The following is a 27,571-nucleotide window of genomic DNA, read 5'->3' as shown; positions in this document are numbered from 1 at the left end:
GACACAGAATACAAGAATGCAGAGTTTTGAGAGTCAGTAACACAGAATTTACTTTTTTTTTTTTTTTTTTTTTAAAGATTTACAATAAAGGCTTCTTGATCACTGCTATTCTCACCAGCGCACTTGTGTGTCTTAACCTGATCCTTACGAGAGAATCTCTGACCACAACCCGAGCAGGAAAAAGCTTTCTCACCAGTGTGGGTTCTTGTGTGTCTTGTCAAGGTTCCCTTGTCAGAGAATCTCTGACCACAAACAGAGCAGGAAAAAGGTCTCTCACCAGTGTGTGTTCTTGTGTGCCTTTTTAAATTTGTCTGCCGAGCGAATGTTTTACCACAAACTGTGCAGGAAAAAGGTTTCTCACCAGTGTGGGTTCTTGTGTGTCTTTGTAAATTTGTCTGCTGAGTGAATGTTTTACCACAAACTGTGCAAGAAAAAGGTTTCTCACCAGTGTGGGTTCTTGTGTGCATTGTTAAGTTTTTCTTACCAGAGAATCGTTGACCACAAAATGAGCAGGAAAAAGGTTTCTCACCAGTGTGTGTTCTTGCGTGTCTTTTAACATCTGTATTCTGAATGAATGTTTTACCACAAACTGTGCAAGAAAAAGGTTTCTCACCCGTGTGGGTTCTTGTGTGTCTTTTTAAGTGTTCCTTCATCGAGAATCTTTGGCCACAAACTGAGCAGGAAAAAGGTTTTTCTCCAGTGTGTGTTCTCATGTGTTGTTTCAAAATGGTCTTGTTTGCAAATGTTTTCCAACACTGAAAACATTTGCATCGTTTGCTGTCAGCGGGACATGTCATATCACCTTCAGACTGTTTATGATGATCATCATCAGTGTGAGGAGGATGTGACATCACGTCATCACTATCTGACAGTGGCGCTAAGAGGCCGTCTGCTGGTGATCCTCCACAGTGGTCTCCGTCACCTTCTGTTGTCATGTGTTGACTTGAGCTGCTGCTTGGAGGCTCCGCTCCTTTGCTCTCCTCACTTTGACTTTCATCTGCACTCTTCAAAAGGACACCAGTCGATGGAAACTTGGTGATATCCTCCTCCTCCTCTTCCTGTTTGATGTGGGGGCACGCTTCTTCCTCCTCTTTTTTAATCAAAATGGGCTCCTCTTCCTCTTTGATGTGGTGGACCTCTTTGTCCTTCACTTCCTCTTTAATGTGAGGGGGCTCTGGCTTCGGGTGCTCAGTATGAAGATCTTCACTGATGTCTACAAGACAAGAAGACAAACACACATGGTTTGGTAAATCTTTTCTAATATTGTGACTTTAATGTGTATAATGGTTGAGATATAAGATTTAAGATTAGTGTGAAAGGCAGATGAGTTTAATATATTGGAAATAAAACTGGGAAGGTCAACAACAACAATAAAATGTGAAAGAATGTAAAATAATAAAGTTCATAAAAACAAGTATGAATAAAGGTAATACAGCGGACCTCTGCATACTCCCAGTTTGGCATTTGCAAGTCTTTCTGTAAAGGTTTTTAATGTAACGGTGGCCTCTTGTAAAGTAGTAAATATACAGTTCAGAATAATGATACAAAGCCTCACCGCGTTCATCCCAACATCACCATTTACAAAGTTTGTGAAGGATACTGTACATGACTGCTGCACTTGTTTTTCAGTTTTTATGAACCCTTTATTCAACATGTGCTTTTATGGAATGTCATATATTTAGTAAATATGTAACTGTATGGCGGCACGTTGGTGGACACCAACGGGTTCGGGGATTGCCGCCACGACAGGCACCAACCACCTTACGGACACAGCTCCGGTCGGCTGCCTCAGCAATGGAGGCGTGGAACATGGTCCACTCGGACTCGATTTCCCCCGCCTCCCCCGGAACATGAGCAAAGTTTGAAACTCCTTCTGACAGGGGATTCTGCCAGACGTTCCCAGCCGACCCTCACAATACGTTTCGGCCTGCCACGTCGGACCGGCATCTTCCCCCACCATCGGAGCCAAGTTGACAGCTCCGCTAACAGTTGACAGCTCCGCCCCTCTCTTCACCCGAGTGTCCAAGACATGCGGCCGCAAGTCCGATGACACGACCACAAAGTCGATCATCGAACGGCGACCTAGGGTGTCCTGGTGCCAAGTGCACATGTGGACATCCTTATGCTTGAACATGGTGTTCGTTATGGACAAGCCGTGACGAGCACAGAAGTCCAATAACAGAACACCGCTCAGGTTCTGATCGGGGGGGCCGTTTCTCCCAATCACGCCCTTCCAGGTCTCACTGTCATTGAGCATTGAAGTCCCCCAGCAGAACAATGGAGTCCCCAGCGGGAGCGCTCTCCATCACCCACTCCAAGGACTCCAAAAAGGGTGGGTACTCTCAACTGGTGTTTGGTGCATAGGCACAAACAACAGTCAGGACCCGTCCCCCCACCCGAAGGCGGAGGGAGGCTACCCTCTCGTCCACCGGGGTGAACCCCAACGTACAGGCGCTGAGCCGGGGGGCAATAAGTATACCCACGCCTGCTCTGTGCCTCTCACCGTGGGCAACTCCAGAATGGAAGAGAGTCCAACCCCTCTCGAGAGGACTGGTACCAGAGCCCAAGCTGTACGTGGAGGCGAGTCCGACTATATCTAGTCGGAACTTCTCGAACTCACACACCAGCCCGGGCTCCTTCCCTGCCAGAGAGGTGACATTCCACGTCCCTAGAGCCAGCTTCTGTAGCCGGGGATCGGATCGCCAAGGTCCCCGCCTTCGGCCACCGCCCAGCTCACGCTGCACCCAACCCCTATGGCCTCTCCCACAGGTGGTGAGCCCATGGGAAGGGGGACCCACATTACCCTTTCGGGCTGTGCCTGGCCGGGTGCAGGCCCGGCCACCAGGCGCTCTCCTTCGAGCCCCAACTCCAGGCCTGGCTCCAGAGTGGGGCCCTGGTGACCCGCGTCCAGGGAAGAGAAAACGAAGTCCATTGTTTGTCGTCATCATTAGGGGTCTTTGAGCCATGCTTTGTCTGGTCCCTCACCTTGGACCTGTTTGTCATGGGTGACCCCAGACAACTTAGCTCCTAGGATCACTGGGACACACAAACCCCTCCACCACGACAAGGTGATGGCTCAAGGAGGGGTCCTACTAAAATTGTAATGCACTAATTGGGTAGTAAGGCTGCCCTTTGTCATCAATTCTGTTCATAACTTTTATGGATGGAATTTCTAGCTGCAGCCGAGGTGTGTGTGGGGTGGGGGGGTTCCGGTTTGCTAGCCTCAGTATTGCATCTCTGCTTTTTGCAGATGATGTGGTTCTGTTGGCTTCATCAAACCGTGACCTCCAACTCTCACTCGAGCAATTCGCAGCCGAGTGTGAACCGGCTGGGATGAGAATCAGCACCTCCAAATCTGAGACCATGGTCCTCAGTCGGAAAAGGGTGGCGTGCCCTCTCCAGGTCGGGGCTGAGATCCTGCCCCAAGTTCAAGTATCTTGGGCTCTTGTTCACGAGTGAGGGAAGAGTGGAATGGGATATTGACAGGAGGATCAGTGCAGCGTCTGCAGTGATGAGGACTTTGTATCTGTCTGTTGTGGTGAAGGAGGAGCTAAAACCAAAGGCAAAGTTCTCAATTTACCGGTCGAGCTACGTTCCTACCCTCACCTATGGTCACGAGCTGTGGGTCGTGACCGAAAGAACGAGATACAAGCGGCCAAAACGAACGGATACGAGCGGCCAAAATGAGTTTCCTCCGCAGTGTGTCCGGGCTCTCCCTTAGAGATAGGGTGAGAAGCTCGGTCACCCGGGAGGAGCGCAGAGTAGAACCGCTGCTCCTCCACCTTGAGAGGAGCCAGATGAGGTGGTTGGGGCATCGAATTCGGACGCCTCCCTGGTGAGGTGTTCCGGGCACGTCCCAGGAGGAGACGAACCAGGACACGCTGGAGAGACTATGTCTCCCAGCTGGCCTCGGAACACCTCGGGATCCCCCTAGAAGAGCTGGATGAAGTGGCTGGGGAGAGGGAAGTCTGGGCATCTGTGCTGGAGATGCTGCCCCCGCGACCCGACCTCGGATAAGTGGAGGAAAATGGATGGATGGGTATTTCAGATACATTTTTGCTTAGTTAAAATAGCAATTATGAATACACAAGAAAAAATAAGTAATTTCACTTTAAAATGAACCACCATTTGTTTTTCTTTTTTTTTTTTTTAGAAAGTAAACTTTTATTTCTTAAATTCACATTGGACAGAAAACATTTCATTTCTAGAAATATGTTCAGTGAGGCAATTTCAAACAAAAACATTTATGAAACTAATTTCAGTTTAAATTGAGCATTTTTTCTTCTTTTCATTATATATATATATATATATATATATATATATATAACATTGGGCATTCTTGGCTGTACATTTATGAGCTTAGACCAGAACTAAAATGATGAAAATGAAGTCCGCTCGATAGGAAACACAAATACTGTGTTACACACATTTTGTTTTTACCAACTTTGCCACTCGCAAAGATCGTGGCGCTAAATCTTGCTGCTCTCGTACAGTGCAGACGCTTTTCTGCTTGCTGCTCCTTGCTTTGCCTCTGTTTGTATTTTTTTCCTTGCTGATCAGCTTGTTTTCTTCTTCCAAGGAAATTGGAAGAAGCGACTCCAGGATATTTTTAAACTTGTGGGACTGTACTTTTTTTTTTGTAGAGGCAGCCAATTGTTGCCATGTTCCAATATTATTATTTTTTACCCCCTTACGATTGAGCGTGGCCTGCTAATTAGCACAGGCCTGCTATTGGCAACGAGACCAGCAACAGGATGCCTCTCTACCCCACTGAGGACTATCACGGACTACACAGGGTGCCGGTCCTTGAAACGAAAATCCACCGTCTTGAAGTGTATGTGGACGTAAACGGACAGTCGGGGAATTAAACCACTCTACCGATGTCTCAAAATGGTGAGCAGAAATGTGCTGACAGACAGCCACTTAGCGCAACAAAGAAGACGGATGTGGACTGTGGAAACAGTAAAGGATCATCCAGCAGTTCTCCCTGGAATTTAAATGCAGGTGGTAATGAGGGCTGATTGGTGACAGGCGCGCGGCCGAGGAAGGTGCGGGAAAGAGAGAGCGGGGCAGGGGAGAGTGGGGCAGGGGAGAACGAGGGCGCAAAGCGCCACCCAGGCTCCAACCATCGTCGTGGTTGGAGCCTCATGACAGTATCCCCCTCTCAACGGACACCTCCCGCCGTCCTGCCAGGCTTCCCCGGGTGAGCCGCATAAAAGTCCGAGTTGTGGGCGTATTCAATCCAAGCGAGGAACGAGCTCCAGGACCTGGGGTTGCGTAAGACGAATTCCCGGTGTCTTTGACCAGGCTGGGCCACCAGAAAGATGCTGGGATGACACGTGAGCTTGGAGTTGTGGGCTCACCGAAGGACATCAAAGCTTTTCGGAATCGGGTGCGAAAAGACGGTTCGGAGGTCTGGTCTTGGGGTCAGGGTGACAATTGACAATTTGTTCTATTTTCCATGAGGCAGCACCAATGAAGCAGCAGGAAGGGAGGTTAGTATCGGGTTCTGCAGGGCTGGAGGGGAGTGAGTATCTGTGGGCGAGGGCGTCAGGTTTACTGTTGCGCGATCCAGGTCGGAAAGAGAGGCTGAAATTGAATCGGCTTAGGAAGAGGGCCCAGCGAACTTATCGGCGGTTAAGGCGTTTGACGGACCGGAGGTAAGATAGGTTCTTGTGATCAGTCCAGATGATAAACGGTACTTCAATCCCCTCCACTCTTCCAAAGCCCATATCATGGCAAGCAGCTCTCGATTGCCAACGTCATAATTCCTCTCAGCAGGGGACAGGCGACGGGAGAAAAAGGCACAGGGATGAAGTTTCTGGGACGTGGGGTCCCGCTGCGAGAGGACGGCTCCTGCCCCAGTGTCCGAGACGTCAACCTCCACCACGAACTGGAGGGAGGAGTCGGGGTGGCGTAGGACGGGAGCACTGTGATAAGGGTTTTCAGTTGGCTGAAAGCTTGGGATGCTGCCGGGGTCCACTGAAAGGGGGTGCTGGTGGACGTAAGGCTGTTGAGGGTAAGTGCGACCTTGCTGTAATTGTGGATGAAGCGGCGGTAGAAGTTGGCGAATCCAAGGAAACGTTCTAGTTCCTTCTGGGTGGTGGGAATGGGCCAGTCAATGATTGCTTGGATTTTGGCAGGGTCTGGTTGCAACTGTCCTTTGGCAATGATGTAGCCTAAAAAAAAAAATGTACGGAGGAGAGGTGGAATTCGCATTTTTCTGGTTTGACTTACAGACTGTTCTCAAGGGGGCGCTGGAATACGGTGTTCTTCGGGGGAGCGGGAGAAAATGAGGATGTCGTCCAGGTAAACAAAAACAAAACGGTTTATAACATCATGGAGGGAGTCGTTGATGAATGCTTGGAAGACTGCGGGGGCATTGGTTAATCCAAATATTCAAAGTGTCCAAGGGGGGTATTGAAAGCAGTCTTCCATTCATCCCCCTCACGGATACGGATGAGGCTGTGACGTTTTTGGGAGACTGCGGTGGTTGGAGAGGGAGTTGGAGCTGATGTGTTATACCTTCGTGATTAAAATTATCGTCTGCACCGGAATCTATAAGGGCAACTATCGGTGTGTCGTGAGCGGAACCTAGAATACAAGAAGGAATGGTCATATGGGAGGGAGCGCTCGAGGAAATGGCGGTTTGGCTCACCACGGCAGTCTCGGATCGCACAGAGCCTGATCTTTTGGCCGCAAGGGGCATGTGGCAATGAAGTGACCGCAATAAATGCACAGTCGCTGGATGACGCGACGCGGATGTTCCTGGGGATCAAGACGTGTGTTACCAATTTGCCTGGGCTCATCAGGCGCAGTGGGGGGTGACCAAGGGGCAGAAGGTGGTGCAGAAAGCGGGTGAGATGCTGACGGCGCGTTGGTCACGGTTGGAGTAATTTTACGCGCTCGGACCCCCCTCTATCGTGATCTCTCTTTCGCAGTTTGTTATCTAGGCGAATGCCGAGTGTGATGAGGTCCTCGAGAGAGAAGGGCTCGTCCCGGGCAGTGAGCTCGTCTTTAACCAGAATCAGAATCATCTTTATTTGCCAAGTATGTCCAAAACACACAAGGAATTTGTCTCCGGTAGTTGGAGCCGCTCAAGTACAACAGACAGTCAATTTACAGAACACTTTGGAGACAAAGACATTGACAAAAAACAATTGTGCAAAAAGATGCAGAGTCCTCCAGCACACAGCACGTTCGAATGACTAATATTGCAACAGTCCGGTGCAATGACCATTGTGCAAAGGGCGCTGAGACTTCAAGGAGTGGATGCGGTTTAAAGTGACGAGTCGTGCGATCATCTGGGACAATGTTGGTTGTGCAAATGTTACAGATACTCCTCAATCAGTGTGCAAATGGAGCAGGTGCTACTCTGGCATGAGTGGCCAGCATATGGAAATAGTGCAGCGTGGCGAGACAACTACAGTGAGTGCACGAGTAATACATAATTGGCCCCACAGAAATGTGACAACGAACTCAAGTAAAAAAATTGCCAGCTTATTGTAATGGAATTATAGGTTAGGTGTTTAAGAAGTTGATCGCAAGAGGGAAGAAGCTGTTGGAATGACTGCTAGTTCTAGTTTGCGTTGATCGGTAGCGCCTACCTGAGGGAAGGAGCTGGAAGAGCCGGTGACCGAGGTGGAGACGGTCCGAGAGGATTTTGCACGCTCTTGTCTTAGTTCTGGCAGCGTGCAAGTCCTCAATGGTGGGTAGGGGGGTACCGACAATCCTTTCAGCAGTTTTGATTGTCCGTCGCAGTCGGAGTTTGTCCTTTTTTGTAGCAGCACCAAACCAGACTGTGATGGAAGAACACAGGACTGATTCGATGACCGCTGTGTAGAACCGTCTCAGCAGCTCCGGTGGCAGGCCGTGCTTTCTCAGAAGCCGCAGGAAATACATCCTCCCCTGGGCCTTTTTGAGGACGGAGTTGATGTTGGTCGCCCACTTCAGGTCCTGAGAGATTGTAATTCCCAGGAACTTGAAGGTCTCGACGGTTGACACATGGCAGCTGGACAACGTGAGGGGCAGCTGTGGCGAAGGATGCCTCCTGAAGTCCACGATCATCTCTACCGTCTCGAGCGTGTTCAGCTCCAGGTTGTGTCGGCCGCACCGCAGCTCCGGCCGCTCCGCTTCCTGTCGATATGCAGACTCGTCACCGTCCTTGCTGAGGCCGATGACAGTGGTGTCATCTGCAAATTCAGGAGTTTGACAGTCGGGTTCGCTGAGGTGCAGTCGTTCGTGGAGAGAGAGAAGAGCAGCGGAGAGAGGACACAACCTTGGGGCGCCCCAGTGCTGATGCTGCGTGTGGATGAGGTGGCCTCCCCCAGCCTGACCTGCTGTGTCCTGCCCGTCAGAAAGCTGTAAATCCACTGGCAGATGAGACGCTGAGCTGGACAAGCTTGGTTGAAAGGAGTTCAGGGATGATGGTGTCGAACGCTGAGCTGAAGTCCACGAACAGGATCCTCGCGTAGGTCCCTGCACTGTCGAGGTGTTCTAGGATGAAGTGCAGTCCCATGTTGACTGCATCATCCGCAGACCTGTTCGCTTGTTAGGCAAACTGCAGGGGGACCAGCACGAGACGTTCAAAGGACTTCATGACCACAGATGTCAAACCGACAGGCCTGTAGTCATTCAGACCAGAGATTGCAGGTTTCTTGGGGACTGGAATGATGGTGGAGCGTTTGAAACAGGATGGAACTTCGCACATTTCCAAAGATCTGTTGAAGATCTGAGTGAAGACTGGAGCGAGCTGGTCCGCGCAGACTTTGAGGCAGGATGGGGACACATGGTCTGGGCCTGCCGCTTTGTTAATCTTCTGTTGTTTGAAGATGCGTCTCACATCCTGTTCATGGATGGTTAACGCAGAAGTCAGAGGTGTGGTTGTGGTCGCGGGTGCGGCCGGGTGGGTGTGTGGAGTGAAACTGTCCTTTTCAAATCTGCAATAGAAGGTATTCAAGTCGTTGGCTAGTGTGCTATTGTTCTCAGCTTGGGGGGGATCGTCAGCGATTGGAATGCATGCCAGACTGATTTAGAGTCGTTAGCGCTAAACTGTTTTTCCAACTTTGCTGCATAGTACCTCTTTGCAATGTTCATTTCTTTAGTAAGCTGGTTTCTAGCTTGATTATACAGGGCCCTGTCCCTGCTCTGATATGCGTCCTCCTTAGCTTGGCGAGGCTGCTTTAGTTTAGCAGTGAACCACGGCTTGTTGTTGTTGAATGTCCGAAATGATTTTGTTGGTACACAAACCTCTTCACAGAAACTGATATAGGATGTGACAGTGTCCGTATATTCGTATATAGGCCGCCAGCTGAATTTTCAAAGACACTCCAGTCTGTGCAGTCTAAACAGCTTTGAAGTTCCATCTTGGCTTCATTGGTCCACTTTTTGACTGTTTTCACTGTAGGCTTCGCACATTTAAGTACTTGCTTGTACGTCGGTATTAAGTGAATTAAGCAGTGATCAGACGAGCCCAGGGCTGCACGAGGTATAGCACGGTATGCGTTTTTTACCGTAGTGTAGCAGTGGTCTAAAGTATTATTTTCCCTGGTAGGACAGTCGATGTGCTGCTTGTATTTAGGGAGTTCGTGGTCGAGTTTAGCTTTGTAAAAGTCCCCGAGAATAATGAGGGGTGAGTCCGGGTGTTTTTTTTCAATTTCGTTGACTTGTTGGCGAGCGTTAGCAATGCGGCGTTCGTGTTAGCTTGAGGTGTAATATAGACTCCAGCCAGTATAAACGATGCCAACTCACGTGGCGAGTAGAATGGTTTACAGTTCAAAAACAGCGACTCCAGATGCGGGCTGCAGCGTGTGCTGAGCACCGTGACATCCGTACACCTTCGTTTTCCCCGATGATTCCATGTTGCGGTCCGCTCGATGAATGTTGAAGCCGGGAAGCGCGACGGCGCCATTGGGTACGGCGTCGCAAAGCCAGGTCTCCGTGAAGCACATGGCCGCGGAACGTCCGAAGTCTTTACCGGTCTTTAACAGAAGATGAAGCTCGTCCATTTTGTTGGGTACGGAGCGTACATTCGCGAGGTGGATCGACGGGAACGCCAATCTGTGTCCTCTCTTGCGGAGTTTCACCTGAATGCCGCCTAGGGTTTCCATCTCCATGCGCCGAAAACCGCGGACGCCGCTCCGGTGAGTAACTCGGGGAAAAAACTGAGCGGATATTCGAAATGAAGGGAATATAGAATACTTTATATTCTAATATGTAATTCTAACTAGTTTGGAAGAGAATGTGTATTGGAGTATAGGAGTATACTGCAGGAAGGCCCCCAGCGGCGGATATGTGGCCCCCATCAGGGGGTATTTGGAGACAGATGGCAAAGAAGAAAGGAACTGCGGGGAGCCACTATAAACATTGAATGCAGGAGACATCGGCAGGCGACGTCTGGACCCAGATCAGATAGTCATCATTTGGCCGAACAACGATGACGTCAGATTACGGACCAATCGGACGACAGCGATTCCACACCGGCCTGTTTGAAACATTGTATAAGTCTGGGGGAGAGTCAGATAGTTTTGTTCTACTACTGTATCTAAGATGGGGTAGTTACGAACCCAGAGCTCTGCAAAATGTATCGACTCCTCTGTCAGGAATAAATTGGTTGTTTTTTATACATTGTTGTGAACGACGTTCTTTCACGAAAACGAACACGGTTGGAACCACGGAAGTTAGGAGATTTTAAAACACAGGTTCGTTCAGAAAGTTGGTGACAGAAAGTCCGGAGTAGCCTCCTTGATGGTTAGCAGGTCTCCCCTTGTGTAAGTGAGTCGTGTAAGGTCTCCAAAGACGGACGAAAAACACAAAAACAAAGACCATACTTGAGAGCGCGTTACCGAGGCGACCACACTGGTAGGCGCCATCTTGGATAAGATGACGCCTAAGTTGCTCCAAAAGGCCGTTCAAGAAAATCCGCAGCGTCATCCCACCCGCATGTATCCTAAATTTAATGGAATATGCAGCTACAGAACTAGCACCCTGAGTGAGCGTAAGGAGGCGACTGCTGGCTTCTCTGCCCTGAACATCAAATTCCTTTTTAAATTCGGTGGAAAAAGAATCTAATGACTGGAGTACTGGGGAGGGGTTGTGGCACAACGCGGTGGACCATTTGGTTGCTTTGCCGCGGAGAAGGTTAGTGACAAACGCGTCCTTGGATTGTTCGGTGGGATAAGTGTACGATTGAAGGTTGAAAACTAGGGAGCAATTGAGGAGAAACTGGCTACATGCACCTAGGTCCACGGAGTACAGATTAAGGCGGAACGACATGAGGTTCTTTTTACGGGAGGCTGTAGGCCCGGAAGTAGTACTTGTAGTAGTACCAGTGGTCGGATTGCATCTTCGAAGAAAGGAGGGAGACTTGTTGCGTAAAGGAGTGTAAAGATTTCTTGAAAAGCTTTGTCTTACCACCCTAGCTGGGCGCCTTAGAAGGTGAGTGCATGTTTTAGCACCTCCAGGGTTGCTGGGTCCATTTGTGGCCAGAGTATTCTGTCACGAAAGGACGGAGACTGGACCCAAGAGCAGGCGGAGGCTGTGATGAACAGTTTATTGAAAAGGGAAATGTAGGTAGTCCTTGAGATGCGCTGGCGGGTCGTTGAGGCAGAGAATGCGTGGCAGGCAATGACGAGGACAGTCGGCTGGCTTGGCGGCCGTAATTCACTTGGGCAAGGGACACAGAGGAAACACTGAGGACGAGGAAAAACACGGAGGTCAGAAAGATGACGAGGATTTGCGTAGTTTACGTGAAGACTTGGGAACCGTTGTACCGCTGGGGAAGCTTCAATACTCTGGCAAGGATTTCCGGGATTAGGCAGGCTTAAATGCAGGTGGTAACAAGGGCTGATTGGTGGCAGGTGCACGGCCGAGGAAGGTGCTGGAAAGAGAGAGAGGGGCAGGGGAGAGCGAGGGCGCAAAGCGCCACCCAGGCTCCAACCATAGTACTACAGGGCAGCTCATGACATTTGTAGTATTTAAATACTACAAATGTCCCCCTCCTTGAGCAGTCACCTTGTCATGGTGGAGGGGTTTGTGTGTCGCAGTGATCCTAGGAGCTAAGTTGTCTGGGGCTTTATGCCCCTGGCAGGGTCACCCATGGCAAACAGGTCCTAGGTGAGGGACCAGACAAAGCACGGCTCAAATGACCCCTTATGAAGAAGACAAATTATGGACTCAGGTTTCCCTTGCCCGGACGGGGGTCACCGGGGCCGCCCTCTGGAGCCAGGCCTGGAGGTGGGGCTCGAAGGAGAGTGCCCGGTGGCCAGGCCTGCACCCACGGGGCCCGAAAGGGTAACGTGGGTCCCCCTTCCCATGGGCTCCCCACCTGTGGGAGGGGCCATAGGGGTCGGGTGCAGTGCGAGCTGGGCGGTGGCCGAAGGCGGGGACCTTGGCGATCTGATCCCCAGCTACAGAAGCTGGCTCTAGGGACATGGAATGTCACCTCTCTGGCAGGGAAGGAGCCCGAGCTGGTGTGTGAGGTCGACAAGTTCCGACTAGATATAGTCGGACTCGCCTCCACACACAGCTTGGGCTCTGGTACTAGTCCCCTCGAGAGGGGTTGGACTCTCTTCCACTCTGGAGTTGCGCACGGTGAGAGGCGCCTGAGCAGGTGTGGGTATACTTATTGCTCCCCGGCTCGGCACCTGTACGTTGGGGTTCACCCCGGTGGACGAGAGGGTAGCCTCCCTCCGCCTTCGGGTGGGGGGACGGGTCCTGACTGTTGTTTGTGCCTATGCACCAAACACCAGTTCAGAGTACCCACCCTTTCTGGAGTCCTTGGAGGGGGTGCTGGAGAGCGCTCCCGCTGGGGACTCCATTGTTCTGCTGGGGGACTTAAATGCTCACGTGGGCAATGACAGTGAGACCTGGAAGGGCGTGATTGGGAGGAACGGCCCCCCCGATCAGAACCCGAGAAGTGTTCTGTTATTGGACTTCTGTGCTCATCACGGATTGTCCATAACGAACACCATGTTCAAGCACAAGGGTGTCCACACGTGCACTTGGCACCAGGACACCCTAGGTCGCAGTTCAATGATCGACTTTGTCATCGTGTCATCGAACTTGCGGCCGCATGTCTTGGACACTCGGGTAAAGCGAGGGGGGGAGCTGTCAACTGATCACCACCTGGTGGTGAGTTGGCTCCGATGGTGGGGGAAGATGCCGGTCCGATGTGGCAGGCCCAAACGTATTGAGAGGGTCTGCTGGGAACGTCTGGCGGAATCCCCTGTCAGAAGGAGTTTCAACTCCCACCTCCGGCAGAACTTTGCTCATGTTCCGTGGGAGGCGGGGGACATCGAGTCCGAGTGGACCATGTTCCGCGCCTCCATTGCTGAGGCGGCCGACCGGAGCTGTGGCCGTAACGTGGTCGGTGCCTGTCGTGGCGGCAATCCCCGAACCCGTTGGTGGACACCAACGGTGAGGGATGCCGTCAAGCTGAAGAAGGAATCCTATTGGGCCTTTTTGGCCTGTGGGCCTCCTGAGGCAGCTGATGGGTACCGGCTGGCCAAGCGGAATGCAGCTTTGGTGGTCGCTGAAGCAAAAACTCGGACATGGGAGGAGTTCGGTGAGGCCACGGAGAAAGACTTGCGGACGGCTTCGAGGAAATTCTGGTCCACCATCCGACGTCTCAGGAGGGGAAAGCAGTGCACCATCAACACCGTGTATAGTGGGGATGGGGCGCTGCTGACCTCGACTCGGGACGTTGTGAGCCGGTGGGGAGAATACTTCGAAGACCTCCTCAATTCCACCGACACGCCTTCCCATGAGGGAGCAGAGTTTGGGTTCTCTGACGGGGGCTCTCCTATCTCTGGGGTTGAGGTCACCGAGGTGGTTAAAAAGCTCCTCGGTGGCAAGGCCCCGGGGTGGATGAGATTCTCCCGGAGTTCCTAAAGGCTCTGGATGTTGTGGGGCTGTCCTGGTTGACACGCCTCTGCAACATCGCGTGGACATCGGGGACAGTGCCTCTGGATTGGCAGACTGGGGTGGTGGTCCCCCTTTTTAAGAAGGGGGACTGGAGCTTGTGTTCCAACTACAGGGGGATCACACTCCTCAGCCTCCCTGGTAAGGTCTATTCAGGGGTGCTGGAGATGAGGTTCCGTCGGGAAGTTGAATCCCAGATTCAGGAGGAGCAGTGTGGTTTTCGTCCTGGCCGTGGAAAAGTGGACCAGCTCTACAGCCTCGGCAGGGTCCTCGAGGGTGCATGGGAGTTCGCCCAACCAGTCTAGATGTGTTTTGTGGACTTGGAGAAGGCGTTCGACCGTGTCCCTCGGGTAGTCCTGTGGGGGGTACTTCGGGAGTATGGGGTACCGAACCCCCTGATACGGGCTGTTCGGTCCCTGTACGACCGGAGTCCAAGTTTGGTCCGCATATCTGGCAGTAAGTCGGACTCGTTTCCAGTGAGGGTTGGACTCCGCCAAGGCTGCCCTTTGTCACCGATTCTGTTCACAAATGTTATGGACAGAATTTCTAGGCGTAGAGGGGGTCCGGTTTGGTGGCCTCAGTATTGCATCTCTGCTTTTTGCTGATGATGTGGTTCTGTTGGCTTCATTAAGCCGTGACCTCCAATCACTTGCAGCCGAGTATGAAGCGGCCGGGATGAGAATCAGCACCTCCAAATCTGAGACCGTGGTCCTCAGTCGGAAAAGGGTGGCGTGCCCTCTCCTGGTCGGGGATGAGATCCTGCCCCAAGTGGAGGAGTTCAAGTATCTTGGGGTCTTGTTCACGAGTGAGGGAACAATGGAACGGGAGATCGACAGGCGGATCGGTGCGGCGTCTGCAGTGATGCGGACTTTGTATCGATCCGTTGTGGTGAAGAAGGAGCTAAGCCGAAAGGCGAAACTCTCAATTTACCGCTCGATCTCTGTTCCTGCCCTCACCGATGGTCACGAGCTGTGGGTCGTGACCGAAAGAACGAGGTCCCGGATACGAGCGGCCCGAAACCTCCGCAGGGTGTCCGGGCTCACCCTTCGAGGTAGGGCGAGAAGCTCTGTCATCCGCGAGGATCTCAGAGTTGAGCCGTTGCTCCTTCACATCGAGAGGAGCCAGATGAGGTGGCTGGGGCATCTGATTCGGATGCCTCCCGGACGCCTCCCCGGTGAGGTTTTCCGGGCACGTCCCACCGGGAGGAGACCCCGGGGACGACCCGGGACACGCCGGAGAGACCACGTCCTTCGGCTGGCCCGGGAACGCCTCGGGATCCCCCCGGAATGGATGATGAAGTGGCTGGGGAGAGGGAAGTCTGGGCGTCCATGCTAAAGCTACTGCCCCCGCGACCTGACCTCGGATAAGCGGTAGAAGATGGACGGACGGATAAATTGCAAAGCTTTTCTCATTTACTTCACTTATTTTAGTGCTTTTAAAAAAAATGTTGAATTACAGCATAAAGACGATACAAACTCCTATGCAGCCTTTTTCAGACAAATGGCACCTTTTTTTTTTTTCCATGGATGTCAGCTTGCGTAACGTACGCGATGACGTCTTTACTCCTATTCGGGTCGGCCATCAGAATCTTTAACTGTTGTTTGATTCGGGGGTCGGCCGGCCCCCCGTCTCGGCTGGCAGCGACCACGTCGCTCCGTCCCAACATAGACCCACATGGTACACATTATAGGATGTTTATAATGTTAAGTTAAATGCATCATCAAACGGGCCCCGTAAATAAAAAAGGAATATCATTAAAGTTAGAATGCATGCAACAAGTGAGCCAACCTGCGCCGCGTGGCACAGTCGGAGGCCGCAGATCGAACGCGGCGTCCGGTCGTTGACCTCGTGGCTCCTTCTCCTCTTTCGGGCCCCGAAGTTCCTCCTCGTGCTCCGCTGTCCTCCTCGCACGCATTTTCACACGTTCCGCTCTACGCCGGAGGGATGAGAAGAAAGCAAGTGATAATCGGACATGTGAAACAATGACATCAAGATACAGATTTGGACACTGCGGGTTAAATTGTACGTTAGTTAAAATGGCAAAGCACCAAAATCCACAACAAGAAAACAGGAGAATGTGTAAATATGTATTGTACGAAACATGAGACAGAAAGAAGACAGCTCGTTTGTGACTTCAGGAGAGAAAACTTGTGTTGAAACATTATAGACATTCTACAAAAGGATTCAATACCCAGATTTTGATAATAGTAACGACTCAGAAAATACAGGAGATTATTTCAACCTCTCAAACAAAGCTGATGGAATTTCGTTTTTTTTTTAAACCACATTTCAGTGTTAAGTCTTAGATCTCGTGGTGCCCACTCCTTCCTAGTCGGTGGCGGAAAGAAGAACACTTTACCTCCCGCTTGATCTCAAACGCTTCTCTTTGTTAGCATGCTAAGCTAAGCTAAACTAAGCTAAGCTAGGCTAGGCTCGGCCGAGAAGCTTCAAGGTGCACGAGACGACTCCAACCGGACGCGAAGATGGCACGAATGCTGTTTTCGTCCACTAAAGTCGTGATCGGGGGCGTCAAGCGTCGAGGATTCCCAACATTCGCTCCCGAATTCGGCAAGATTTGCTGAAGCGCGATCGTCCGTCCTGCTGCATCGCGAGACGCGAAAGGAGCCGTATTACCCATGATCCTTTGGGGCAGAATTATTTAAAGCGACAGGCCACCGACTCGAGCCTCGTGAGGGCTTGTCGACTGCGGTCAAGCCAGCCTCCGACCCGTAGAGAAGTCAAACCGGGCGCCCCTAATTTGGTTCATACTAGGCATTACGGTAATAAGCCGCCAACTCGCGGCGAAAGCCACCTTCAACATAAAAGCCTACCAATAATAGGCCGACAGGGACGTCAACGCTTCGGATTTTAAATCATTATATGAAATAAGCGGCGGCACCGACTGGTTAGAGCATCTGCCTCCCAGTTCTGAGGACCCGGGTTCAATCCCCGGCCCCGCCTGTGTGGAGTTTGCACGTTCTCCCCGTGCCTGCGTGGCTTTTCTCCGGGCACTCCGGTTTCCTCCCACATCCCCAAAACATGCATGAATTGGAGACTCTAAATTGCCCGTAGGCGTGACTGTGAGTGCGAATGGTTGTTTGTTTCTGTGTGCCCTGCGATTGGCTGGCAACCGGTTGAGGGTGTGCCCCGCCTCCTGCCCGATGACAGCTGATAATGATGAGGACCAGTCCACTTCTGAGAGAAAGTCAACGACGCCAGGATTGCAACCGCCAATGTTAATTCCAATCTTGATGCATTTAAAAAATTAAGTTTATTTGAAATCTGCATACATGACTGCAAAATATATATATATATATATATAAAAAATGAAATAATACGAATAAAATTGTACATGAGGCCCCTGGGGTGGTGTCGTGTGCCCCAGAACTGGACTGGTGTTGTGATGCAGAAATGATTATTTTGAATCCTTTTTCCAACTCAGTCTGCATTGATATCGCCGTTTTATTTGTCGGCTTTTCTTTCGCCGCTGGTTTGGCGGCCTTTTTCCGTCACGCCGAGTAGAAACAAAATTAGGGGCGACTGGGCTTGAATTCCTTTTGTGTTATCCGGGGCGCTGGACCCCATCCCAGCTGACTTCAGGCAAAAGGCCGACGATAACCCTGAAACTGGAAATTGAAGACGGTTTCATTTTGAAACGATTCGATTTCGTTCGGAAAACGCCGCCACTTGACGAGCGGCTCCGGCGACACACTCTGACCTTTGGCAGCCGGACGTCATGTCGTCGCTATCCGATAGCGGAGCTAAGAGGCCGTCTGCTTGCGATTCTCCACAGGGCCCCCGGCTTTGCAGGTTTGTTTTCCCTTCGGCCATTTTTTTGCTTTATGTTGCCAGCATCTTGTTTTTGGAGGGGTTCCAGTGGATTAAAGACATTTCCATTCTTTTTATTGGGCGAAATGGATTTCAGAGACAAGCAAATGGAGTCAGCCTCACTGTTTGAAGAAGCTTATTTTATTGATTGACCACCAAAAGTCAGTTTCTTTCCAGTCTTATATCAGTCAATCATTCACTTATTTGATATTTATCCCTCCATTTTCTACCACTTATCCGAGGTCGGGTCACGGGGGGCAGTAGGTTTTGCAGCGACGCCCAGACTTCCATCTCCCCAGCCACTTCATCCTGCTCTTCCGGTGGGATCCAGAGGCATTCCCAGGCCAGCCGGGAGACAGTCTTTGCAGCGTGTCCCGGGTCCTACCCGGGGTCTCCTCCCGGTGGGACGTGCCCGTTACACCTCACCGGGAGGCGTCCGAATCAGATGCCCGAGCCACCTCATCTGGCTCCTCTCAATGCGGAGGAGCAGCGGCTCTACTCTGAGCCCCTCCCGGATGACCGAGCTTCTCACCCTCTCTCGAAGGGAGAGCCCGGACACCCTGCGGAGGAAACTCATTTCTCGTTCTTTCGCTCACGACCCACAGCTGGTGACCATAGGTGAGGCTAGGAACGTAAATCGAGAGCTTCGCCTTTCGGCTTAGCTCCTTCTTCACCACAACGGACCGATACAAAGCCCGCATCACTGCAGACGCCGCACCGATCCGCCTGTCGAGCTCCCGTTCCGTTCTTCCCGCACTCGTGAAAAAGACCCCAAGGTACTTGAACTCCTCCACTTGGGGCAGGATCTCATACCCGACCCGGAGAGGGCACGCCACCCTTTTCCGACTGAGGACCACGGTCTCAGATTTGGAGGTGCTGATTCTCACCTCGGCTGCGAACTGCCCCAGTGAGAGTTGTAGGTCATGGCTTGAAGAAAACCAACAGAACCACATCATCTGCAGAAAGCAGAGATGCAATACTGAGGCCACCAAACCGGACCCCCTCTACGCCTAGAAATTCTGTCCATAACATTTGTGAACAGAATCGGTGACAAAGGGCAGCCTTGGCGGAGTCCAACGCTCACTGGAAACGAGTCCGACTTACTGCCAGCAATGCGGACCAAAAGTCTGACTCCGGTCGTACAGGGACCGAACAGCCCGGATCAGGTGGTTTGGCACCCCATGCTCCCGAAGAACCCCCCACAGGAGTCCCCAAAGGACACGGTCGAACGCCTTCTCCAAGTCCACAAAACACATGTAGACTGGTTGGGTGAACTCCCATGCACCCTCGAGGACCCTGCAGACGAAAACCACACTGCTCCTCCTGAATCTTAGATTCAACTTCCCGACGGACCCTCCTCTCCAGCACCCCTGAATAGACCTTACCAGGGAGGTTGAGGAGTGTGATCACCCTGTAGTTGGAACACACCCTCCAGTCCCCCTTCTTAAAAAGGGGGACCACCACCCCAGTTTGCGAATGCAGAGACACTGTCCCCGATGTCCACGCGATGTTGCAGAGGCGTGTCAACCAGGACAGCCCCACAACATCCAGAGCCTTTAGGAACTCCGGGCGAATCTCATCCAACCCCGGGGCCTTGCCACAGAGGAGCTTTTCAACCACCTCGGTGACCTCAACCCCAGAGACCCCCGACTCTGCTCCCTCACGGGAAGGCGTGTCGGTGGAATTGAGGAGGTCTTCGAAGTATTCACCCCATCGACGCACAACGTCCCGAGTCGAGAGCAGCAGCGCCCCATCCCCGCTATCCACAGTGTTGATGGCGCACTGCTTCCCCCTCCTGAGACGCCGGACGGTGGACCAGAATTTTCTCGAAAGCCGTCCGGAAGTCATTCTCCATGGCGTCACTCAACTCCTCCTTCAGTGTGTGTGTGTGTAGATAAATAGATAGACGACAACAAGATAGACAATAGATGAACACAAAACACTCAGTCACTCACATTGTAATTACTTTCGCTATGAAACATTTCCATCGTCATTAAAAGACTTTGATCACTGCTATTCTCACCAGCACCCGTGTGTCTTACGAGAGAACCTATGATCACAAAGTGAGCAGAAAAAAAACGTTTCTCGTCAGTGTGGGTTCTTGAGTGTACTTTTAAGGCTCCCTTCTGAGTGAATTTCTGACCACAATCTGAGCAGGAAAAAGGTTTCTCACCAGTGTGGGTTCTGGTGTGTATGTTTAAATCTCCCTTCCTCGTGAATCTTTTACTGCAACCTGAGCATGCAAAAGGTTTCTCTCCGGTGTGTGTTCTGGTGTGTATTTTTAAATCTCCCTTCTGAGTGAATCTTTGACCGCAAACTGAGCAGGAAAAAGGTTTCTCACCAGTGTGGGTTCTTGTGTGTCTTTTTAAGCTTCCCTTTACAGAGAATCTTTGACCACAAACTGAGCAGGAAAAAGGTTTCTCACCAGTGTGGGTTCTTGAGTGCACTTTTAATTGTCCCTTTTGAGTAAATCTTTTACTACAAACGGAGCACGAAAAAGGTTTCTCACCAGTGTGTGTTCTTGTGTGTATTTTGAAGGTTTTCTTCTGTGAGAATCTTTGGCCACAAACTGAGCAGCAAAAAGGTTTCTCTCCAGTGTGCGCTCTTGTGTGTATTTTGAATTGTCCCTCATAAGCGAATCTTTGACCACAAATTGAGCAGACAAAAGGTTTCTCACCAGTGTGGGTTCTTGCGTGTATTTTCAAATCTCCCTTCTGAGTGAATCTTTGACCACAAACTGAGCAGGAAAAAGGTTTCTCTCCAGTATGCGTTCTTGTGTGTCTTTTCAAGGTTCCCTTCTGAGTGAATCTTTTACTGCAAAATGAACAGGAAAAAGGTTTTTCACCGGTGTGTCTTCTTGTGTGTGCTTTTAATTGTCTCTTATCAGGGAATATTTGACCACAATCTGAGCAGGCAAAAGGTTTCTCTCCAGTGTGTGTTATCTTCAAAGCCTTCTTGTCAGCAAAGGTTTTCCCAAACTGCGAACATTTCAATTGTTTGTTGGCAGTGGGAATTTCCATATCACCTTCAGACTGTTTATCATCATAATTTTCATCAGTGTTCGGAGATTGTGACATCATGCCATCACTGTCTGATAGTGGAGCGGAGAGGCCATCTGGTTGTGATCCTGCATGGGGGTCTCCATCGCCTTCTGTTGTCATGCGTTGACTTGAGCTGCTACTTGGAGGCTCCGCCCTTTTGCTCTCCTCTCTTCGACCGTCACCTTCACTCTTCAAAGGGACATCAGTCGAAAACTTGGCGATATCCTCCTCCTCCTCCTCTTCCTGTTTGATGTGGGGGCGCTCTTCTTCCTCCTCTTTGTTAATGCGAGTGGTCTCCAATTCCTCTTCCTCTCTAATGTGGTGGACCTCTACATCCTCCTCTTCCTCTTTAATGTGAGGGGGCTGTGGCTCCTGCCGCTCAGGTTGAAGATCTTTACCGATGTCTGCAGAATAAGACGACAAAAAAAAATTAATGGTTTGCTCAAATCAATTCTCATGTGACTTTCATGTGTGCAAGCATACTCGTGGTTTGGCATTTGCAAATTATTTTATAAAGGTCTTTTTTGTGACAGTGGCCTCTTGGCCACACAAACTGTACAATGTGATATACAGTACCTGTAGTTGCATATTACATGACATCACAGCAAAAATAATCCATAAAAGGCATTTTTTAAAGCTGTAGAACAACCATAAAAAAATGTAAATGTACTACAGAACTCCGTGACCGTTTTTGAACGCCAAAGCCAGAGCCCTGACTTAAACCCAATTGAGCATCTCTGGAGAGACCTGAAAATGGCTGTCCACCAACGTTCACCGTCCAACCTGACAGAACTGGAGAGGATCTGCAAGGAGGAATTGCAGAGGATCCCCAAATCCAGGGGTGAAAAACTTGTTGCATCATTCCCCAAAAGACTCATGGCTGTTGGCTCAAAAGGGTGCTTCTACTAAATACTCAGCAAAGGGGCTGAATACTTACGGCTGTGTGATATTTCAGTTTTTCTTTTTTAATAACTCTGCAAAAAGTTCAACAATTCCATTTTTTTCAAGATGGGGTGCTGTGTGTACATTATCCATCCATCCATCCATTTTCTACCGCTTATCCGAGGTCGGGTCGCAGGGGAAATAGCTTTAGCAGGGACGCCCAGACTTCCCTCTCCCCAGCCACTTCATCCATCTCTTCCGGGGGGATCCCGAGGCGTTCCCGGGCCAGCCGAAGGACGCGGTCTCTCCGGCGTGTCCCGAGTCGCCCCCGGGAGGCATCCCAATCAGATGCCCCGGCCACCTCATCCGGCTCCTCTCGACGCGGAGGAGCAGCGGCTCTACTCTGAGATCCTCCCGGATGACCGAGCTTCTCGCCCGATCTCTAAGGGAGAGCCCGGACACCCTGCGGAGGAAACTCATTTCGGCCGCTCGTATCCGGGATCTCGTTCTTTACGTCACGACCCTCAGCTCGTGACCATCGGTGAGGGGAGGAACGGAGATCGACCGGTAAGTCGAGAGCTTCGCCTTTCGGCTTAGCTTCTTCTTAAAAATAATAATAGCAAATACACGACTTCATGGACAGCGCTTAGTCAATGTTTAAATACAGCAGTCTGAAGTATTTTGCTATTTGTAAATGGGTTTGCCTAGGAAAAAAAAAAAAGACCGTACACTGCAAATATTTATTTGTGAACTGAATTTTGTTTCTTTTTCTGGTGGGGACACGGGGAAGTCAAGCGACCAGGGTTGCTCGGGAAGGTACTGCAAAGGTTCCCGCGGTGGGAAAGCCTCTTTCGTCTGTTTTGACGCCGGTCTGGTTGCAAAGTGTTCTGACTCCGGAGAGTTTTTGTGGTGTAGCGTGTTCTGATGTCCAGAGGAGGTACTGGTTAGTGCGTGTGGGTTTCCTATAAATTTTTATTTTTAGGCTGCCGTCTTCATTGTGGGATCCAGGAATGATATGATCCACTTCATTCGCTCTTCACGTGTGACTTTTATGTTGCCGGTACTGTCGATTGGGTTGAGATGGTCTGTAAGCTCTCGTGTGTGTCCGGTTTTTGGGATTTCTAGTACGATTAGAAGTCTATTGTTGGATGGCTTTGGTTTCCAAGTCCTCCAAAGAAAAACTGCTTTTTTTTTTTTTTTTTTTTTGGCCCTGTTCTGCTGTTAGGTCAAGCAGAACGGAGGATCTGTATCCCTTTTATGCCGGAACAGTTTTACTGCGTCACAGCGGAGTTTTTAAGCTTTCGCTGTGGTTCCTTCGTATTATAATTGATGTTTATTGAGAATCAGAATCGATCAGAACAAAGTTTCTAGAGGGGAGAGAAAAACAAACAAAGGACAAAGCAGTCATTGTAAACAGGGTGAGAAAAGTAAATCATGACATCAACTATGAAACATGAAATATGAGTGTTGCATGGGGCAGCACTGACAGGACAAGGACAGGAGAAGAAGCATGCAGAACAAGGGTCGTGAACCCGGCTGTACAATAAGTGCGGTGGGATTGACTATGTCAATGCTAAAAGTCTATCGGACCAGAGATCGAGTGAGGGGATACACAACCAAGTCGCATATTGACGAGTTAGGGATTATCCTCTTCAAAAACCAATCAAGCAATAAACAACCGACGCTCGGCCAAGTCGGCCTGGAACGGACCCGCAGTTCGGGAGCGGTCCCGAAATTCCCAATTGCCGTAGGCCCCCGTCGCTTGGGTCATTTTTTACTTTGTGCTGCCGGCATTTTGGTTTTGGAGGGTTTCGAATGGATTGAGAGCATTTCAATTCTTTTCGGGGGGGGGGGAAATGGATTCGATATACAAACAAATTGAGCTCCTCTCAGTATTTGAAGAAACATTTTACGATGGATCACAACCACACTTTACAGTTTACCACAAAAAAGTCAGTGCTTCTTTCCAGTCGAGTTAAATCGGTCATTCATTTATCTGAGACGGCCATCACCGAGTTCACTGGAAACCAAGGCATGCAGGAGTTCTGAGGCTTAAGGTTTGTCCACAGGAGGCTTTTAGAAAAGACAAGGTTTCTCACCAGTATGGGGTTCTTGTGTGTCGTTTCAAACGTTTCCCCGCACTGAGAACATTTCCGTCGCTTGAACTGCGATAACTTCAGACCGTCCATCAGCGCGAGTAGAGTGCGACGTCACGTCGTCCCTATCTGATCGCCGAGCTAAGACGACGTCTGCTTGTGATCCTCCGCCGTGGTCTCCGTCACCTTCTATTGTCACCTGTCTCCGCCTCTCTGCTCTCCTCACTCTGACCTTCATCTTCACTCTTTCAAGATGGAAACTTGTGATAACCTCCTCTTCCTGTCCGATGTGGGGGTGTCGTTTTTTTCTCCTCTATTTGAATCAAAACGGGCTCCCCTCCCACTTTGAAATTGGGCGGGCCAACGACAACGTGAAAAAGCGTAAAATAATCATGTTCATAAAAACAAGTATCAATAAAGGTTAACCAGTGGACCCGTGCGTACTCCCGGTTCGGCATTTGCACATTTTTCTGGATGAGTTTTTTGGATGTAACATAATTTCAGCAGCAGTGAAGTGAATACAAAAATATCCAGTTCAAAATAATTTGACAAAGCCTCACCGCATTCCTCCCAACATTGCCGTTCAAAACGTTTGTGAGGGGTACCGTAGATGATTTCTGCACCCGTTATTAGCTTGTAATGAACCCTTTATTCAACGGAATGTCATAGTTTGTAAACATGGACGATATATCACACTGAACAGTTTGCTTTGTTTGTCCGCCCACCCATCGTCTTCCGCGTATCCGAGGTCGGGTCGCGGGGGCGGCAGCCTCAGCAGGGAAGCCCAGACTTCGCCGGAAACGAGTCCGATTTACTGCCGGATATGCGGACCAAACTCTGACTCCGGTCGCACAGGGACCGAGCGGCCCGTATCAGGGGGTTCGGTACCCCGTACTCCCGAAGCACCCCCCGCGGGACCACCCGAGGGACACGGTCGAACGCCTTCTCCGAGTCCACAAAACACATGGAGACCGGTCGGGCGCACTCCCACGCACCCTCGAGGACCCTGCCGAGGCTGTAGAGCCGGTCCGCTGTTCCGCGGCCAGGACGAAAACCACACCGCTCCTCCCGAATCTGGGATTCGACTTCCCGACGGACCCTCCTCTCCAGCACCCCTGAATAGACCTTACCAGGGAGGCTGAGGAGTGTGATCCCCCTGCAGTTGGAACACACCCTCCGGTCCACCACCCCAGTCTGCCAATCCAGAGGCACTGTCCCCGATGTCCACGCGATGTTGCAGAGGCGTGTCAAGCGGGACAGCCCCACAACATCGAGGGCCTTGAGGTACTCCGGGCGACTCTCGTCCACCCCCGGGGCCTTGCTCGGTGACCTCAACCCCAGAGACCCCAGACCCTGCTCCCTCACGGGAAGGCGTGTCGGTGGAATTGAGGAGGTCTTCGAAGTATGCTTTTTTTGTATTTGCTTTTATTTTGTTTTCGATTCTTTGAATAATTTCAGGTGACAATAGTGACAACTTGTTACTTTTGATTTCCGTTTTGATGTTTAATTTAGCGGCACGGCGAGCAACCGGTTAGCACATCAGCCTCACAGTTCTGAGGACCGGGAGATTGCAAATGCACAAGACGTGCTCATGGCTTCAGGTGAATGCGAACCTAAAAAAGAAAATAAGTTCAAGTCCCACAAACAACAAGGTCTCTCCGTGTCCACCCCACGAAGTCACAGTATTTCGAGTCTGTCACAAAAATCTGTGTCTACTTGGTGTCGTATTTGTGTTGTTCTTTTCTGTCCGCAACTCAGTTTTCGGTCTCCTGAAATGTGGAACCCGCATCATCAGGAGGGGTACACGTGATTGGATATTGAGAAAATTATATTATATGTAACGTCAGATATTGCTCACCCCCCCCCCCCCAAAAAAACGGGAATAATAATACAATTACTTGCTCTGCGCAGCACAATTCGAGGCTGCAGATTGAACGCAGCGTCCGGTCGTTGACGCTGTGGCTCCTTCTCCTCTTTCGGGGCCCAAAGTTCCTCGTCGTACTCCGCTGTCCCCCTCGCGCACATTTTCACACGACGATCGCGACACTTTTCCGCTCTACGTCGGAGGGATGAGAAAAAGCAAGTGCAAATCGGACATGTGAAACAATGGACATTGAGGGTTAAACGGTACATTAGTTTCAATGGCAAAGCACCGAAGTCAAAAAGAGGAAACAGCAGAACATGCAATTATGCATTGAAAGAGCTACGAGACAAAGAAGACAGCTCATTTGTGACATAGGGAGAGAAAAGTTGCGTTTGAACATGACAGACATTCTACAAATGGATTCATAAAATGGCTGTTACAGGATATGATTTCAGTATCTCACACAAACAAAGCTGATAGCATGTTGTTGTTTTTTTCCCATTGAATTGTTAGTACTGGATGCTCTGCTGAGCGAAATGGTGATCCCAAAACGTGTCTCTTTGTTAGCGAGCTAAACGAAGCGAAGCTAAACGGAGCGAAGCTAAACGGAGCTAAACTAAGCTAAACGAAGCTAAACTAAACGAAGCGAAGCTAAACGAAGCCAAACTAAGCTAAGCTAAACTAAGCTAAGCGAAGCTAAAGTAAGCTAAGCGAAGCTAAACGAAGCGAAGCTAAACGGAGCTAAACTAAGCGAAGCTAAACGAAGCGAAGCTAAACGGAGCTAAACTAAGCTAAACGAAGCGAAGCTAAACGAAGCTAAACTAAACGAAGCGAAGCTAAACGAAGCTAAGCTAAACGAAGCTAAGCTAAACGAAGCGAAGCTAAACTAAGCTAAGCTAAACGAAGCGAAGCTAAACTAAACGAAGCGAAGCTAAACGAAGCTAAACTAAGCTAAGCTAAACGAAGCGAAGCTAAACTAAGCTAAGCGAAGCTAAACGAAGCGAAGCTAAACGGAGCTAAACTAAGCTAAACGAAGCGAAGCTAAACGAAGCGAAGCTAAACGAAGCTAAACTAAGCGAAGCTAAACGAAGCGAAGCTAAACGAAGCGAAGCTAAACGAAGCGAAGCTAAACGAAGCTAAGCGAAGCTAAACGAAGCTAAACTAAGCTAAGCTAAACGAAGCGAAGCTAAACTAAACGAAGCGAAGCTAAACGAAGCTAAGCTAAACGAGGCGAAGCTAAACTAAGCTAAGCGAAGCTAAACGAAGCGAAGCTAAACGGAGCTAAACTAAGCTAAACGAAGCGAAGCTAAACGAAGCGAAGCTAAACTAAGCTAAGCTAAACGAAGCGAAGCTAAACGAAGCGAAGCTAAACGAAGCTAAGCGAAGCTAAGCGAAGCTAAGCGAAGCTAAACGAAGCTAAACTAAGCTAAGCTAAGCGAAGCGAAGCTAAACGGAGCTAAACTAAACTTAGCTAAAATAAGCTAAGCTAGGGCGTGCACGAGACGACTCCAACCGGACACGAAGATTGAACGAATAATGTTTTAGGCCAGTCAGGTATTGGTGGACTTACTGCGACGAGGATTCAGCACGGTCGGTCCAAATTCAGGAACATTTTGCGCAGCGCGTGGAAGCGCGTGCGGTTGCCGAAAGAAAAGAGGCAGAGGTGCAGCGGCAAGGAGATCTATTACCCACAACCCTTTGCGGCAGAAAATATTTAAAGAAACAGACCACCGACGATGACACACTAAGCGCGGGAGTTTCAAGCAAAAGACAAAGAAAAATTGTCATAGCAGCTGCTTACAAAGCCAGGACGACGAAAAAGCCCCCGAAACTCCCGGATGCCACTTTATAAAGGTTTAATTATCTGGGCGTGGAATTAGCCCCGCCCCTGGGTTTAACCGGAATGTGGACGCTCCCCATGGCCATATTTGGAGTGTTCT

General features: G+C 50.3%; 1 protein-coding gene across 5 annotated transcripts; it reads right to left on the bottom strand.

Moving 5' to 3' along the window:
- Positions 1-47: 47 nt before the first annotated feature.
- On the bottom strand, positions 48-27,309 carry LOC133398191 (gastrula zinc finger protein XlCGF57.1-like). 5 transcript variants are annotated; one of them, XM_061669787.1, is made up of 5 exons: positions 27,202-27,309; positions 25,666-25,823; positions 20,258-21,193; positions 15,709-15,851; positions 48-1,213 (listed from the first exon to the last, which is right to left on the bottom strand). In XM_061669787.1, exons 4-5 carry the CDS (start codon positions 15,833-15,835, stop codon positions 72-74), a joined length of 1,269 nt encoding a protein of 422 aa, XP_061525771.1. In that variant the 5' UTR covers positions 15,836-15,851; positions 20,258-21,193; positions 25,666-25,823; positions 27,202-27,309; the 3' UTR covers positions 48-71. The 5 variants fall into 5 exon arrangements, with proteins under 5 accessions (XP_061525771.1, XP_061525773.1, XP_061525774.1 ...); XM_061669789.1 differs by having other exon boundaries at positions 20,426-21,193; XM_061669790.1 differs by lacking the exon at positions 20,258-21,193.
- Positions 27,310-27,571: the final 262 nt, after the last annotated feature.

This window comes from Phycodurus eques, unplaced genomic scaffold, assembly GCF_024500275.1.
Source record: "Phycodurus eques isolate BA_2022a unplaced genomic scaffold, UOR_Pequ_1.1 contig_25, whole genome shotgun sequence".
NCBI classification, from domain to species: Eukaryota; Metazoa; Chordata; class Actinopteri; order Syngnathiformes; family Syngnathidae; genus Phycodurus; species Phycodurus eques.
The sequence above is the reverse complement of the archived record's forward strand: the minus strand, read 5'-3'. Positions and strand labels throughout refer to the sequence as shown.

Coding starts and splice junctions, on each gene's coding strand:
- LOC133398191 (XM_061669785.1), bottom strand. CDS start 25,792: ATGTGCGCGAGGGGGACAGCGGAGTACGACGAGGAACTTTGGGCCCCG. Junction 21,194..25,665: donor AATTGTGCTGCGCAGAGCAA/GTAATTGTATTA, acceptor CTTATTCTGCAG/ACATCGGTAAAGATCTTCAA.